Source organism: Nestor notabilis, unplaced genomic scaffold, assembly GCF_000696875.1.
Source record: "Nestor notabilis isolate BGI_N333 unplaced genomic scaffold, ASM69687v1 scaffold30148, whole genome shotgun sequence".
Classification (NCBI taxonomy): domain Eukaryota; kingdom Metazoa; phylum Chordata; class Aves; order Psittaciformes; family Psittacidae; genus Nestor; species Nestor notabilis.
Genome location: NW_009941087.1, coordinates 30,065 through 43,261, shown reverse-complemented (window position 1 = coordinate 43,261; position 13,197 = coordinate 30,065). Strand labels below are relative to the sequence as shown.

Below are 13,197 nucleotides of genomic sequence, written 5' to 3'. Positions count from 1 at the left end.
GGCTCCTTCCGGCGCTGTCCATCGTAGTCGCTTTCTACGGCCTCCGGCGAGGGAAAGGCACAGGTGGCAAGTCCGTGTCTGAAAAGTGCTGGATGAGGGTGGGAGGTGCTGTTGTGCACAATTATCCTTGGGGCGGATTGCGAGATACCCTCTTCGTCCGAAAATATCCCCAGCTAAAGCCTTCCTAAGGGTGGATCACTTTTTCACTAAGCAAGTCGTCCTCACGGACCTGGTTGCTGGAAACGCTAAAAAGCCACTTAATTTTCCTATTCCCCTTCTGCCCTCGTTGAAAGGGCAAGGAAAGACAACTTGTAGTTCTTCGCTTGGTCTTTCACTTGTGCAGACAATTATAATTCAGAGTTATATAATGAAAAAGTTGGGTTAATTTTCCGTGTCAAATACTGGTTAATAGTACCCTGAAAGAGATTTAATTCTTTCCCCTTCCTCATCCCCCCAACAGGGATTTAGCAAAGAATAGTAAAAAACTTTCTTTTTCACCTCCCTATTGGTAATATAACTCATATTTTCTGACATTTGAAGTATTGCTCTTCTCTGGCACCTGCTAATATTGCATATAAGCAGTTGATTTAATTGTTCATTCAGTTTAACCTGTTACAGATAATATTGGCTTTATAATATTGGAAAAAGAAAGTGATATGTTTTCCACAAGGGCTTATACAACTGATGCTATATTTTGTTTCAGGTCTGTAAACAGTGAAAGATTCTGAAAGCTAGATTATTTTATTTTGTATTAACAGATATGGTTATCTTCCTTTGTTAGATAGACATTCTCTGTCAGTAGGGAAATGGTACTTGCCAAAGTGAGATATTTAAATTTTTAAGTTAACATTTAAGTCACTTCAGATGCTAAGAAAAGACTCCTCTTAAACACCCTGACTATGAAGCATTTATTCTTATTTGTTGTAGATCTACAGATTAAAGCCAGAAAGCATTTTCATACCCTGAGATGTCTCAGCTATCTGAATTTTGAAAGCAGTGTTAATTTTTTCCAAATTGCTCATAACTTCTTTTTATCCTTCTGTTCTCATTTCTCTTCTAAATATGTAGCTTGTTCAACTTATTAGGAAATTGGTGTACATAGTTAACCATGATCAGAAATAACTATTCAGTTTATAATACGATGCACTAAAATACCTTAAAACATTACAGTTCTCAATAGATAACAGCATCTGCTGCTATGAGTGGGTGTTTCCGAATGCTTCACAAAGACTTGTGTGCAGGAAGAATTTATCATCTTTTAAACTGTCCTTAATCAGGCTAGTTGCAGAATGGATGGCAACTACTTCTGGCAACATTATGTGTATGCAGAATGCTGTAGTGTCTTAAAGAATGTGAACAATCGCGATATGAGCACTGTGACATCACTTACACCATAGAAAATGTTTTTAAAAAAAGTAAGTTTCTTGTATTTATCATCTGTAATGCTGTATTGATGGTGGTTTCCCTGACTTGTTTTTACAGAACCATACACCATGTCTTCTGTTGCTTCATCAAAAGAAGATACAATGTCGTCTGAAAAAGTAGATGAGAAACAACCTGAACCTGAAAGCAAAGCTGAGGAAAGTGATGAAGAAGAGGAGGAAGAAGAGGAGGAGGAAGAGGAGGAGGAAAAGGGTACTTGTTTTTCCACTGAATAAGTTGTCCTTTAAAAAATGCCAAGCTTACTGAATGCATTCTCCTGTAATTTCAGCTAATTGTGCTATTACGGTTTAGGAGATTCCATGGTAGACTGTAACAGGTGACACTAGGAACAGCAATGCTCTTGTTCTTCAGGAAAGATTGAATGAATTGTCAGCATCATGGGTTCCTACACTAGGATTTTGGGGGTGGTTTGTTGTTGTATAAGCTTCTAGATGCTTGAAATAGGTAGCATCGTTTATGAAATTATCTGTATAAAAATGCATATCCAAAAAAAAATATCTTTTTTGCCAGTAACACTCCGAAGTGATTCATGTTTGCAAAAGAGAGACACTTCAAAAATCTGTGTCATAGCTTTGGAAACAATACAGATGTCTTTGCTTAACTATTATGGATTAATTTACTGGTTACCAAAATTTAATGATACTGGAGGGGGGATATTCCATTTGACTAATTTTGACAATATAAATCATAGCAATATTGTAGATAAGCAAGCAAGGCAGTTTTGTATTGTGGCATGTAATTGAATAAGATAGTCAAGGAATACAAGATACGATGAAGGAACTACTATGCAAAAATGTTAATTTCCATCATGAAATATCTGGGCACCTGTTCTGCAAATAAAAGCATCCATGGAAATAGAGCTGCTGTATGACATAGTGAAAACCAAGTCACTCATGGTCTTGGATTCTTAAAAGAGCTGAAGCTTGTCTTTAGGAAAGGTAGTAGAAAGAAAAGGGAATATGCTGTTTGAATAGAGTAATTAGAATTAGGATTTTAGAAACAACTGTTTCTTGTGTACACACAAATACGTTTTGTTCTGTTTTCAGCAGATACATATCCAGGTTTGATTATGTTCATACAGATTTTGAATCTGCTACACATGTTAAACCCAGGACAGCCCATATATTTAGTGCTGAGGATAGTTTGATTTGAGATCAGGTGTTTTAGTATGAAATGTTTAGGTCAAGCTTTGGATTTTTCTCCTGACATGGCTTCATTAAAGTGATGATGTGCAGCATATACATAAACCAATGTCTTCATTGCTAAACAGTATCAGAATTACTGGGAGTAGTATTCTTGTAGTATTTGTGACACTTGTATTGTGCCCTGCAGAGTGTCACACTGTAGCCCCGTGAGATGTAGTACAGGCCCACTAATCTTGTGTTTCTGCGTTTCCTGCTGATATGTGTGGCATCTCCAGTCCAGTAGTTGGAAGAGAAAGTGTCTGCAGGCACGTCGGATTCTCCTTTTGCCCATTTGGTGGTAGTGTTCTCCCCAAGAAAGCTGAAGTGGAGCTGTTGTGTGTAGGTTAAGTTGGGTACAGGACTGTGATTAAGAACTAGAGACTCCTCTAGTTACATATGTACACACACACAGAGCTCCATAGAATCCCATTGACCTGTTGGTCAAAGGTTTGAAAGTGTCAAAGTGGCTGGTTATATCATTATCCATTTTGGGTTTGCCATGTCAAAAATTTGGTGTTGTATTTCTTGTCACTACAGTCAAATCTGCTAATGTGATGAAAAATACTATGTTTAAGGAAGCTGTCTTTTGCAGAAAAGAGTCTAATTGTTGAAGGGAAAAGGGAGAAAAAGAAGGTTGACCGACTGACCATGCAAGTGTCCTCATTGCAGAAGGAACCTTTTACAGTTACACCAGGTAAGCTTGTCCTTTCACATAAGAATTGTGAGTGTTGGGAGTGATAATGAAACCTCTTAAAAGATCAAATTACTGATTTGTTGTAGATGAGACCTAACCTAAGAGTCATTATCCAATTCAAAATAATAAGGATGTTACAATTATACAAAAACCCACTTTTATTCTGCAACATCAATTTAAACTGTAGAAGTTTGATAACGTTTACGCTTACCTGGAATAGGATCTTCAGTACCTAGCCACCGCTAACAAAGGCAGGAGCAGCTAGAATAAAAAGTAAATGTCAGGTCCTTGTACGCTGGTCTAGGTACTATCAAGTAAGGAAGATAAAGAGACTCTCAGGATGCCTAATTGGTAGGAAGAGGCCTGCTTAATAACTTCTTTGTTTTTTTAACAAAACAGTAGAGATTTGAAGTTATGAACACACAGAAAAATAGGAATGTGATGAATAGCATAATTGATTTTAATTGTTTCAGGAAAAGGACAAAAACTCTGTGAAATTGAAAGGATACAATACTTTCTGAGTAAAAAGAAGACAGACGAACTTAGGAACCTACACAAACTCCTCTACAACAGGCCAGGCACTGTAAGAACTTAAAAACAATCTTCTATCTATTATTTCTCATGCATAGTGAAAATGTTTTATTATAGCTTCTTATATCTGCACATGGGGATCTACTTCATAAGTGTCGTTTATTACAGACTACGTAGAAAATTAATATTGCAGGACCAGTTAAACAAGCCTTTAATTTTTCTAACTCCTGTAAACTACTCTCCCTATAAGCATCCTGTGGAAGGGTGTACTGAATTGTAAGTCTGCTTGAATGCATATTTCTTGATTTTTATTTTATTTTAATGGGAGGAGGAGTGGTTTACCTCATGAGGATGAGCTGGAAATACTTTATGGTTCACATGCTGTTAGTTGCTGACACGCAGATAATGGTCAAAATACTCCATGTAGTTATTTTGTTGAACATAGCTTTTTCTTAGTACTTCTATGTCTTTGATGTTTGAACCATGTTAATACATTGCTATTGACCTAGTAATTTTCTCCTTTAGTTTGCATATAGCAGTAGAAAGTAAAACTACATTATATGTAAAATCTTAATAGTGATTTTTGGTACATTTATCTAAGATGATTAAAATATTAGTTAAAAATTATGTGCATTTTGGAAACCTGAACAGCTAGCACAGAAATGAAGAACTGAAAATTACTAGTATAGGTGCATGCTAGTAATATCTTGGACCACTGCTGCTAATGCAATGCTTGTTTAAATGGCAAAGAAAGATCTGTTGCCTCAAGTATTCAGAAAAAGAACAGCATATATTCACTATATTAAACCTACTTCTGTGAATTATACTATTTATTCATTATGGCAGTAAACTAGACTAGAGTCTAGAATTAGTGCATACAAAGTTTTGCAAACTTTTGGATTGTCCTGCAGTAGAATTTAATTGTTTCATAGGGAGGGTACCATGGCAGAACCATGTAACTTTCTGATTTAACTCCTTTATTATAAAAGTTGTCAAATTGCATCCATTTACCCTTTATGAAACCATCCTACCATCTTTGGGTGGAGATACTGGGATACCATAACCTCTGAATCCATCTTTCCCACTTCAGATTGCAGATTGGTGACACACTATGAAGAAACTAACAACTGCTATTAATAATTGTTTTAGTATTAATAATAATCAATAAAAACATCTATTTGCAGTTTCATAATTATGTGCAAATGGTGTAAATTGACACTTGACACTCCTAAATCGTATTAATTAGACGTAGTCGCTGTTGAAATACAGCTCTCGCCCTTCTCTCCTATACCACTTGATTACATTTCCACCTCACACCCCCCACACTTTGCCTTGCCTTCCCACATTTAGTCCTTTGTTCATAGACTTGTTGGAAAGTCCAGCTGGATTGCTGCAGCTTGCCAGTGGTTTGAGTCCAAAGATATGAAAATATATTTATTTTCTTGGAAATAAATCAGTATGGTTTCATCCAAAACTGTATTTAATTGGAATTGTTGGGAACTCAGAATGCTGTTTAACATAGTGAAGATGAGATGTTGTCTTGTATGCACGTTCTGTATGTGCTTTGGATCACGATTAACATTCTTAATAAACCATACCAATACCATCTGCAAATTTTCTCTAGGTGCTGGACAAAGATAATTCTCTTTGGAAAAAGGAGCTTAGCTTTGGTAAAATTATAAACTAATGGAGAAACACCAGGAACAAAATTTGTAGAACTGTTGAAAGTGAGTTCAAATTATTCTTGATAGTGTTAAAAGTCTCAGAAGAATGAAAGATTTGGGGATATTTTTTAACTTCTTTTTTGGTAAAAAGATAGAGTGAAAACAAAGAACTTGATGTATTTTGTATTTTGATGGGAGCAATTTTCCCATTGTAAGGGCTTTGCAATGAAAGTTCAACCCTGTTCAGACTGCAGGTATAATGGTAGAAGTTGTAAACTGGGTGGTATGTGAATGCAAAAATTGGTCATGCCAAAGAAAAGGTTCCAAAGTTTAATCATGGTCTGATGTAAGACTTCAGAAAAGCAAGTAAAGCAAATCTGCTTTAGCAGATTATATAGTAAAAATAAAATTCACTGTTCTGTAACAAATTTCATGGTGCGAAGTATGCAACAGGCTACATGTTCATATTTGTGCAAACCTGTGAATAATCATGGAATACATTCTAAACAAGCTTGAAATGGCAGATGATTTTTACCTAGGAAATTATTTACCAAGATCACAAAAACTTCGTACTTTTAATCTCTGTATTTTGGAAATCTGAACAGCTAGCACAGAAACCAGAAACTGAATACTACTAGTACAGATCCATGCTAGCATGCTAGTAAATTTTTTGTAGTATGGCTGTCTTGACATAAATAAAGGCATGTAGGTTATCACTTAAAGGGTATAACTTTTTGTCAACAGAAAGCTAAACGTTAGATTTGTATGGAAAGTTGACATGTAATTGGATGAAATCTTTTGAAAGTACTTGCATTGGAAAGTAATCTCTGTTCTGTTCCAGGTTGCGTCCCTAAAGAAGAATGTGGGTCAGTTCAGTGGGTTCCCATTCGAAAAAGGAAGTGACCAATACAAAAAGAAGGAAGAAATGTTAAAAAAGTAATTATTGCTTCTTATCATATCTTGACTCATGCTATACACTCCTTTTTGTTTTCAAAATTTTACTTCAGATTAAACATCATTTTACATTGAACGGCTGTTTTCTAGAGCTCTATGATCTGTTTCTGAGCTCGTTTTTATCACACAAACCGGTCTCTAAAGATGATCTGAAATGCATTAAGAAGAACTGAGTTGTGCACATTTTATTCACAGTACCTACAGTCCTGACTTTAAATATTACATGCTAACTAGCAGATTTTTCTGCGAAGTGAGAAGAAAACATTATTTCCCCAGGGCAGGCATAGTGTTGCAAATACATTGTGCCCTATTCATGGTGCAAACTTGCATCCTTCTGTGCCACAAAACCTTCCTCCTTCAGAATCAAAGCCATTTCTGCTTATCATGTATTAAACATAGTCTTATTCCTAGAATTGCTGTAGCAACTAGTCTGTCAATATTTCTTTTTCTACTGTGTCCCCACATTAGCTGCTCTTCTATTAACAGGAGAAGCTGCTGCAGCTTGATTTTTTTTTTTTTTTTTTTTTTTTTACTGGTCTGAATTTTTTTTTTTTTTTTTTTTTTTTACTGGTCTGAAAGGGTTTTAAAATGCCCTGGCATATCTGTGCACCTAATTGTTACGAAAAAAACCCCAAACTAGTATCAAAAGAACTCCTAACTTCTACCCAATTGATTCTAAATTGTTTTTTAGTGTCAGTTTGTTGATAGTGTGAAGGCTTCCAGAATTAAAAATTTGCAAGTCTCCCTTTTTGCAATTTTCTTGCAAATTTTGCAATTGCAAGATACATAATTTCCTAGGACTAGGGTTTGTCAAATACATGTGAACCTACAAGACAAACTCTGTCTCAGGATGGGAATTCTAACTGTTTCCCCCTGCTTTTATTGGATAATGTTTTACCTTATCTGCAGAAGGTCACAAAAGATTTTTGTACTTTTTTTTTTTTTTTTGTATTTTCAATATGAAGAAACTGCTAGTTAAGTTTTGTTACTCTTCACTCTTCAGCAAATACTCTGAAACCTAGTTGTTGCATGAAGCCCTGCATGCCTGCATTACTGTGTTAAATTCTGCTGCTGTTCATAGATGAGTATGAGATGCTGCTGATTAGATTATTAATTTGTTCTATGTGGTTGATTCTCCCCACACTGTACACTTGCGTGTCATCATGTTTTAACAGCATTGAACGAGGTGAACAAAGAACAAAATTTATTTTGCAGAATCTTACTGTTCTGGTTGTAAATTAAAACGAATGAGGGTTGAGGTTGATGTGTGGATTAGAGTTCCTGTATTTCATAAGTCAAAAATACTTGCTGTGAAAGTTACTGACTCAGAACTCAACATGCACTTCTTTATTCCGCATTAGAACTGCATTTTTATACTTAGGACATCATGTTTGCTGTTACCTGCAGATGTACCTTCAAAGTATTACAAATTTGAAAAAAATATAAGGCCAAATGCCATGTGTAGCACAAGTTGTAAGCATTTTTCTTTAAAGCAGCAATAGAACCATAAAATCCTAAATTCAGTATACAAGGTCTTGAAAGTCTGAAACAGAAACTTCGGCACTATGCAGTTTTAAAATCTCTTAACAAGTTAACTTGCTTTAACTCTGTAGTATTATTGTCTTTCAAAATGCAAGAGACTGACTCTGATTTTGCAGGAATACCTTACAAGTACTCAGTGTATGCCCAGAAGCTAAACAGGAAGGCTCTCCACACATTAAGATCACACAAGTTTTTTTATAAACTTGTCTAGAAAAATGATTTAAAGATTTTATTTCACTGTTGGAAGGATGGTGGATGACCTGTACGTTGAGGCTGGGAGATGCATCAAACCAGTTAAGATTTCCTCTTCCCATGTCCCAAAATGTAGGAGAACAAAGTTGTTCTGCCCCCTTAAAAGTCTGTGAGTTTAAATGGACAGTCTGAAATTAAATGCTACTTTAGGGAAGTTGTAGACCACCATGAAATAGCTGCACTGACTTTTTAAATGAACAATAAAAAATGTTTCCTGTTAATTTGATTGCCAGAAATAGCTATTAAACTTGCGAAAAATGGTCAGACAACAAAGTCCACTTTTCAGACAGCATTGTACAAAATGGATAAAGAGGAAAGTATAAGCATTTGAAGGCAGGTAACAGGTATAGTAAGTAGGGGTTTTTTTGGTTTTGTTTTTAAAATCTCATTAAATCTATTCTGATGCTGTACTCTCACAGGATCTGGCTGTCTTTCCATTTTCCATACCAGTGGAACAAATAACAAAGTGGAGCAATTGGTTCAAGATCCTTTTGGTTCTTGAAGGGGGGTAAATGTCAGAGTTTCTCTTAACCTTGTATCTTCATCAAAGGTACTTCCATAAGGGGGAGAAAAAACAGAGAAAATTAAGGGAGACACACACACCCTCCGCCCTCCCCAGTCCCTTTAGAGTTCAAGTCTTGCAGCCACTGGATTTATTGTCTCAAGATTGGTCCTTTCCAATGTGGTAGGTTAGGAGAGATGCTGGAGAAGATTTTCCTCCTCCACCCTAAGATTTTTATGACTTTTTTTTATATATCCTACTTTACACACATGTGGATTTGGGATTTTGTTTTATTTTGCTTTATGTAATGTGGTGGTGGTTTTTTGCTTAAGTATAGGTAAGACTGGAAATGTAGTTAAGTGTATAAATGCATATCTATTGTTCAGTTGCAGACACAAACCAGATAGCAGCTTCAAGGAGTCAAATGTTGACTGATTGTTTAGGATGTGATACTGATATTTATTTTTTTTTTTTTCCTTCTCCCTCTCTAGATTTAGGAATGCAATGTTGAAAAGTATCTGTGAAGTTCTTGACTTGGAAAGATCAGGTGTTAATAGCGAGCTCGTAACCAGAATCTTAAACTTCTTAATGCACCCAAAATCTTCAGGCAAGGTGAGATGCAGGTTGTTACACTCACTTTTACAGCTCTGTTTTGATGGAAAGTACAGCTGTCTTTATGGCTTGATATTTGCATGTTACCAGTGGCAATGCAGTTACTGTTGTACCTACTGAAGTAGCAGTGTAGCTCTTGAAAGAGATTAGTTCTATTACTGCAGGCATCTACAATGGGGTGCGAGCTTAGATGCTATATGTAAGTGCATCTGTTATACACTGTTAGTGCACATAAGTGTATGTGATCAACACAGGAAGATAATTACAGGTACCTATACCCAAAAACCAATGCTTCTGCTTTGTGGATGAATAGAGGGGACTAAACATAATATGTGAACAGGAAAGGAAGTAAAAAAAGGTGTTAGAGCAAGGAAATAAAACATCAAAGGACAGGAGAATAAGCAGTTGGATGTTATCTGGGTATGCTACAAGTTGGCAAGTGAATGTGATCACATTTGGTCATCACAAAATGAAATTTGTTGCAATGCTAAGAAAACTTTAACTAGTATGTGCTTGTGTACTAGATTCAGCTGCCAAGACTACGAAATTCTATTAGTCTTGGGGTTTCACTTTTTAATCTAAAAGCTATACTTGAATAGTTAGACTGTTGCTCAGGAGGTTCGGCATGCTGACTTAGGTACACTGGTACTTAGTGACAGCAAAATGCAGTTTTGCATAAAACATGGCAGAATTCCTGCCTTTAAGTCTTCAGAAGAGTTGTCAGCTAATTTGTTACTAGAAAAAAGTGTGCTTTTATGGGTTGGGAGGGCATAGGTAGGTAAACGGTTCCTGCTAGATTGCTTTTCTTGCTTCCCTAACCCCCAACCTTTGAAGATTTGTTTGGTTAGGGGAGTGGAAGGGGTGCTTAGCTTAGAATTAAAATTTCATTTTACTCAGCTCTATCTCTGCAGTGAATTTCTGTGTACTACAAAATGTTATGGCTTAAGTTTAGTATATAAAATAGTCCTGGCTTTTGTTACCAAGACTTAGAGACACTATATTTGTTTACTGTTCTTTCATGTAATTTTCAGTAATTTATATTTTTAAAATTCACTTTTATATTCATACTCGGATTACACACATCCTTGTTTCTCAGCCATTGCCAAAGTCCAAAAAAACACCAAGCAAAGGTGGCAAAAAAGAACGCAGTAGCACTGGAACAACAAGAAAAGCGAAACGCACCAAGTGTCCAGAGATCTTGTCAGATGAATCCAGTAGTGAAGAAGATGAAAAGAAAGGAAAGGATGACTCTTCAGAAGACAAAGAAAGTGAAGATGAGGTAATGAGGTTTTTTTGTTTGTTTTTCAACATAGGGTTAAAAACATTTGTCTGTGATTTGTCATAATGTGGTTGTTACTGAATGGTAACACAGTTGGGGGATAAGTGATGTTTAACTGAATTAATAGTTTAAAAGAAAAGGGAACATCTGCAATTTGTAAGAAGGTTTCATAATTTCTTTGTGTGTTAGAGAATCAGTAAGATAAAAGGTGAAGGTTCTGATTCTTGAATATATGTATGCACCTCATAAAACCATTTGCTCTATGTCATTTTGGAGTAGCCAGGATTTCAGACATAATTGATTGCATTTCTTGTATCATCTGTGATGACTTTATTGTAGTTTCATAAAAATTCCCAATATCTATCTATTTATGTCTGTTTTTTTCTGTGTAGGGTTTGATTGGATACCTATGACTTAAGTTTGAATTCAGTAAATTTCTCTGACCCACCTAGCTACATTGGTTTTGGTTCCATATTTCTCCTGGATTTCATGTTCTAGTATCTTTTTTAGGATTTTGTGTCTTGGATCACAAAGATAGAGTGAGCAACATAATAAGCAGCCTAACAAAGATCCCTGCGATCTCCAAAGTGCTCAGCAATAGTTGAGCAGACTGAAGTCTTTGGAAGCTGAAGCTGAATTACATAAAATAAAAGCTTAAGTATTACAAGGACATTAGTATGTCGAATTAGTCTGAATGTAGGAAATGGTGAAATGGAAAATGTCTACATTTGTACAGCTTTAAGATTGCAGCATTTAAAAAAAAATGGTTAGGTTTATGGCACCCTTTAACATACTACAGGTGGAAGGATGTAAGCATCAAAGCATTGCTGCGTCAGCATGTGGGAATCCTGCACATGGAGTGGCTGGAGTAGATTGGCCTTACTTGTGTGTCTTTTTGATTGCAGCTCTTCCTTTAAACAATTTTAGTGGTTTAAGCCCAGCTGGTAACCCGGAAGCACGCAGCTGCTCCCTCCCTCCCTCTCTTCTTCCCCTCCACCCCCCCTGCTCCCGGAGGGATGGAGAGGAGAATTGAAAGAATGTAAACCCCACGGGTTGAGATAGGAACAGTCCAGTAACTAAGGTACAATACAAAACTACTACTGCTACCACCAATAATAATAATGATAAGGGAAATAACAAGGGAAGAGATTATCAAACTAAAGGGATTTCCCCTTTTACTTACACAAGTAATGCACAATACAATTGCTCACCACCTGCCAACTGATACCCAGTCAGCAATCTGGACCTTCTGGCTAACTCTCCCCAGTTTATATACTGGGCATAACGTGCTGTGGTATGGAATACCCCTTTGGTTAGTTTGGGTCAGGTGTCCTGTCTCTGCTTCCTCCTGGCTTCTTGTGCTCCTCCTCACTGTCAGAGCATGAGAGACTGAAAAGTCCTTGATCGGAGTAAGCATTACTTAGCAACAGCTAAAAACATTGGTGTGTTATCAGCACTGTTCTTGGACTAAAGTTGAAAACACAGCACTGCACCAGCTACGAGGAAGGAGAAAAAATAACAGTTACAGCTGAACCCAGGACAACAATACAAAAAATCTTAGCTACCTGGAAGCAAAAGATATCTGAAATACTTTTGTGTGCTTGGGGAGTATAATTTTATAAGAAACTGAAATGTGAGTCCTGGGTTTGTCTTCTGACTTTGTACCTGGTGATTAAGCTTTAGCAGAAACTCAAAAGCTGAAAAGTTGAAAAATTTTAGTTTTAACTCATTAAAAGTTAAATCTTTAAAATTATTTAATAAGCTAATTATAAATAATTACAAATAGAAAGCTGTAGCACAACCAAACTACTAGTACCATCAGAAAGTTCTCACTGCTTAAGCTTATGAGTCCATTGCAAGGATAATGTGAAATCTAAAAGAATGTAGGAGTACTGTTTATAGACATAATGACCCTGTAGTATACAGCTAGAAATTGCTAATAAAACTCAGTAATTAAATTTGCTGATTTAGTTTGTATTGACAGGAAGAATAATTTCTATTGTGGGAAAGAGATATGTATTGTTTGGGTAGACACCATAATTTTAATCTTCTGGTTTTCTTCGTCATAGCCTCCTAGAAAAGCATCTAGAAGAGAAAGATCTAAAAAGAATAGTTCCAAAACCAAGAAAGCTGTGAAGAGTGCGAATGTCAAGAAGGCAGATAGTAGCACTACTAAAAAGAGTCAGAACAGCTCTAGAAAAGGTAAATGCTTTAAATCTTTTATCAAACATTGTCTTGTAGGTTAACTGGCATGCTTGCTAGAATGCAAGCTTCTGCACCTAATTGTGAAAGAAAATAGAACTTGGTGCATCCTTAGCTTGCTACTTGATGTTTTTTTCCTTGCAACAGTAATTCAAAAAGGTCTGTGTTGGGTATACTTTGTAACTTCTGTTGACTACATATATGTATACTCTTTATTTGCATATAAACTGAAAGTATCATCCTAGTTTCCCTTTCTGCTGGAAGAATGTTAGCATAATTCTGTTGATGCCTCTTTAATGACTTCACATGAATCTTACTGATCCAGAAGTATATATTCC

The 13,197-nt window shown here is 36.1% G+C and overlaps 1 protein-coding gene across 1 annotated transcript in view; it reads left to right on the top strand.

The window, feature by feature from the left end:
- The first annotated feature begins 1,493 nt into the window (after nt 1-1,493).
- DEK (DEK proto-oncogene) overlaps nt 1,494-13,197 on the top strand; it is a 16,317-nt gene continuing 4,613 nt past the window's right edge. The window contains exons 1-7 of the mRNA XM_010020700.1: nt 1,494-1,635; nt 3,220-3,321; nt 3,795-3,904; nt 6,358-6,452; nt 9,258-9,378; nt 10,475-10,657; nt 12,727-12,859. Coding sequence (XP_010019002.1) covers nt 1,494-1,635; nt 3,220-3,321; nt 3,795-3,904; nt 6,358-6,452; nt 9,258-9,378; nt 10,475-10,657; nt 12,727-12,859 — 886 coding nt within the window. The remainder of the gene's footprint in view (nt 1,636-3,219; nt 3,322-3,794; nt 3,905-6,357; nt 6,453-9,257; nt 9,379-10,474; nt 10,658-12,726; nt 12,860-13,197) is intronic.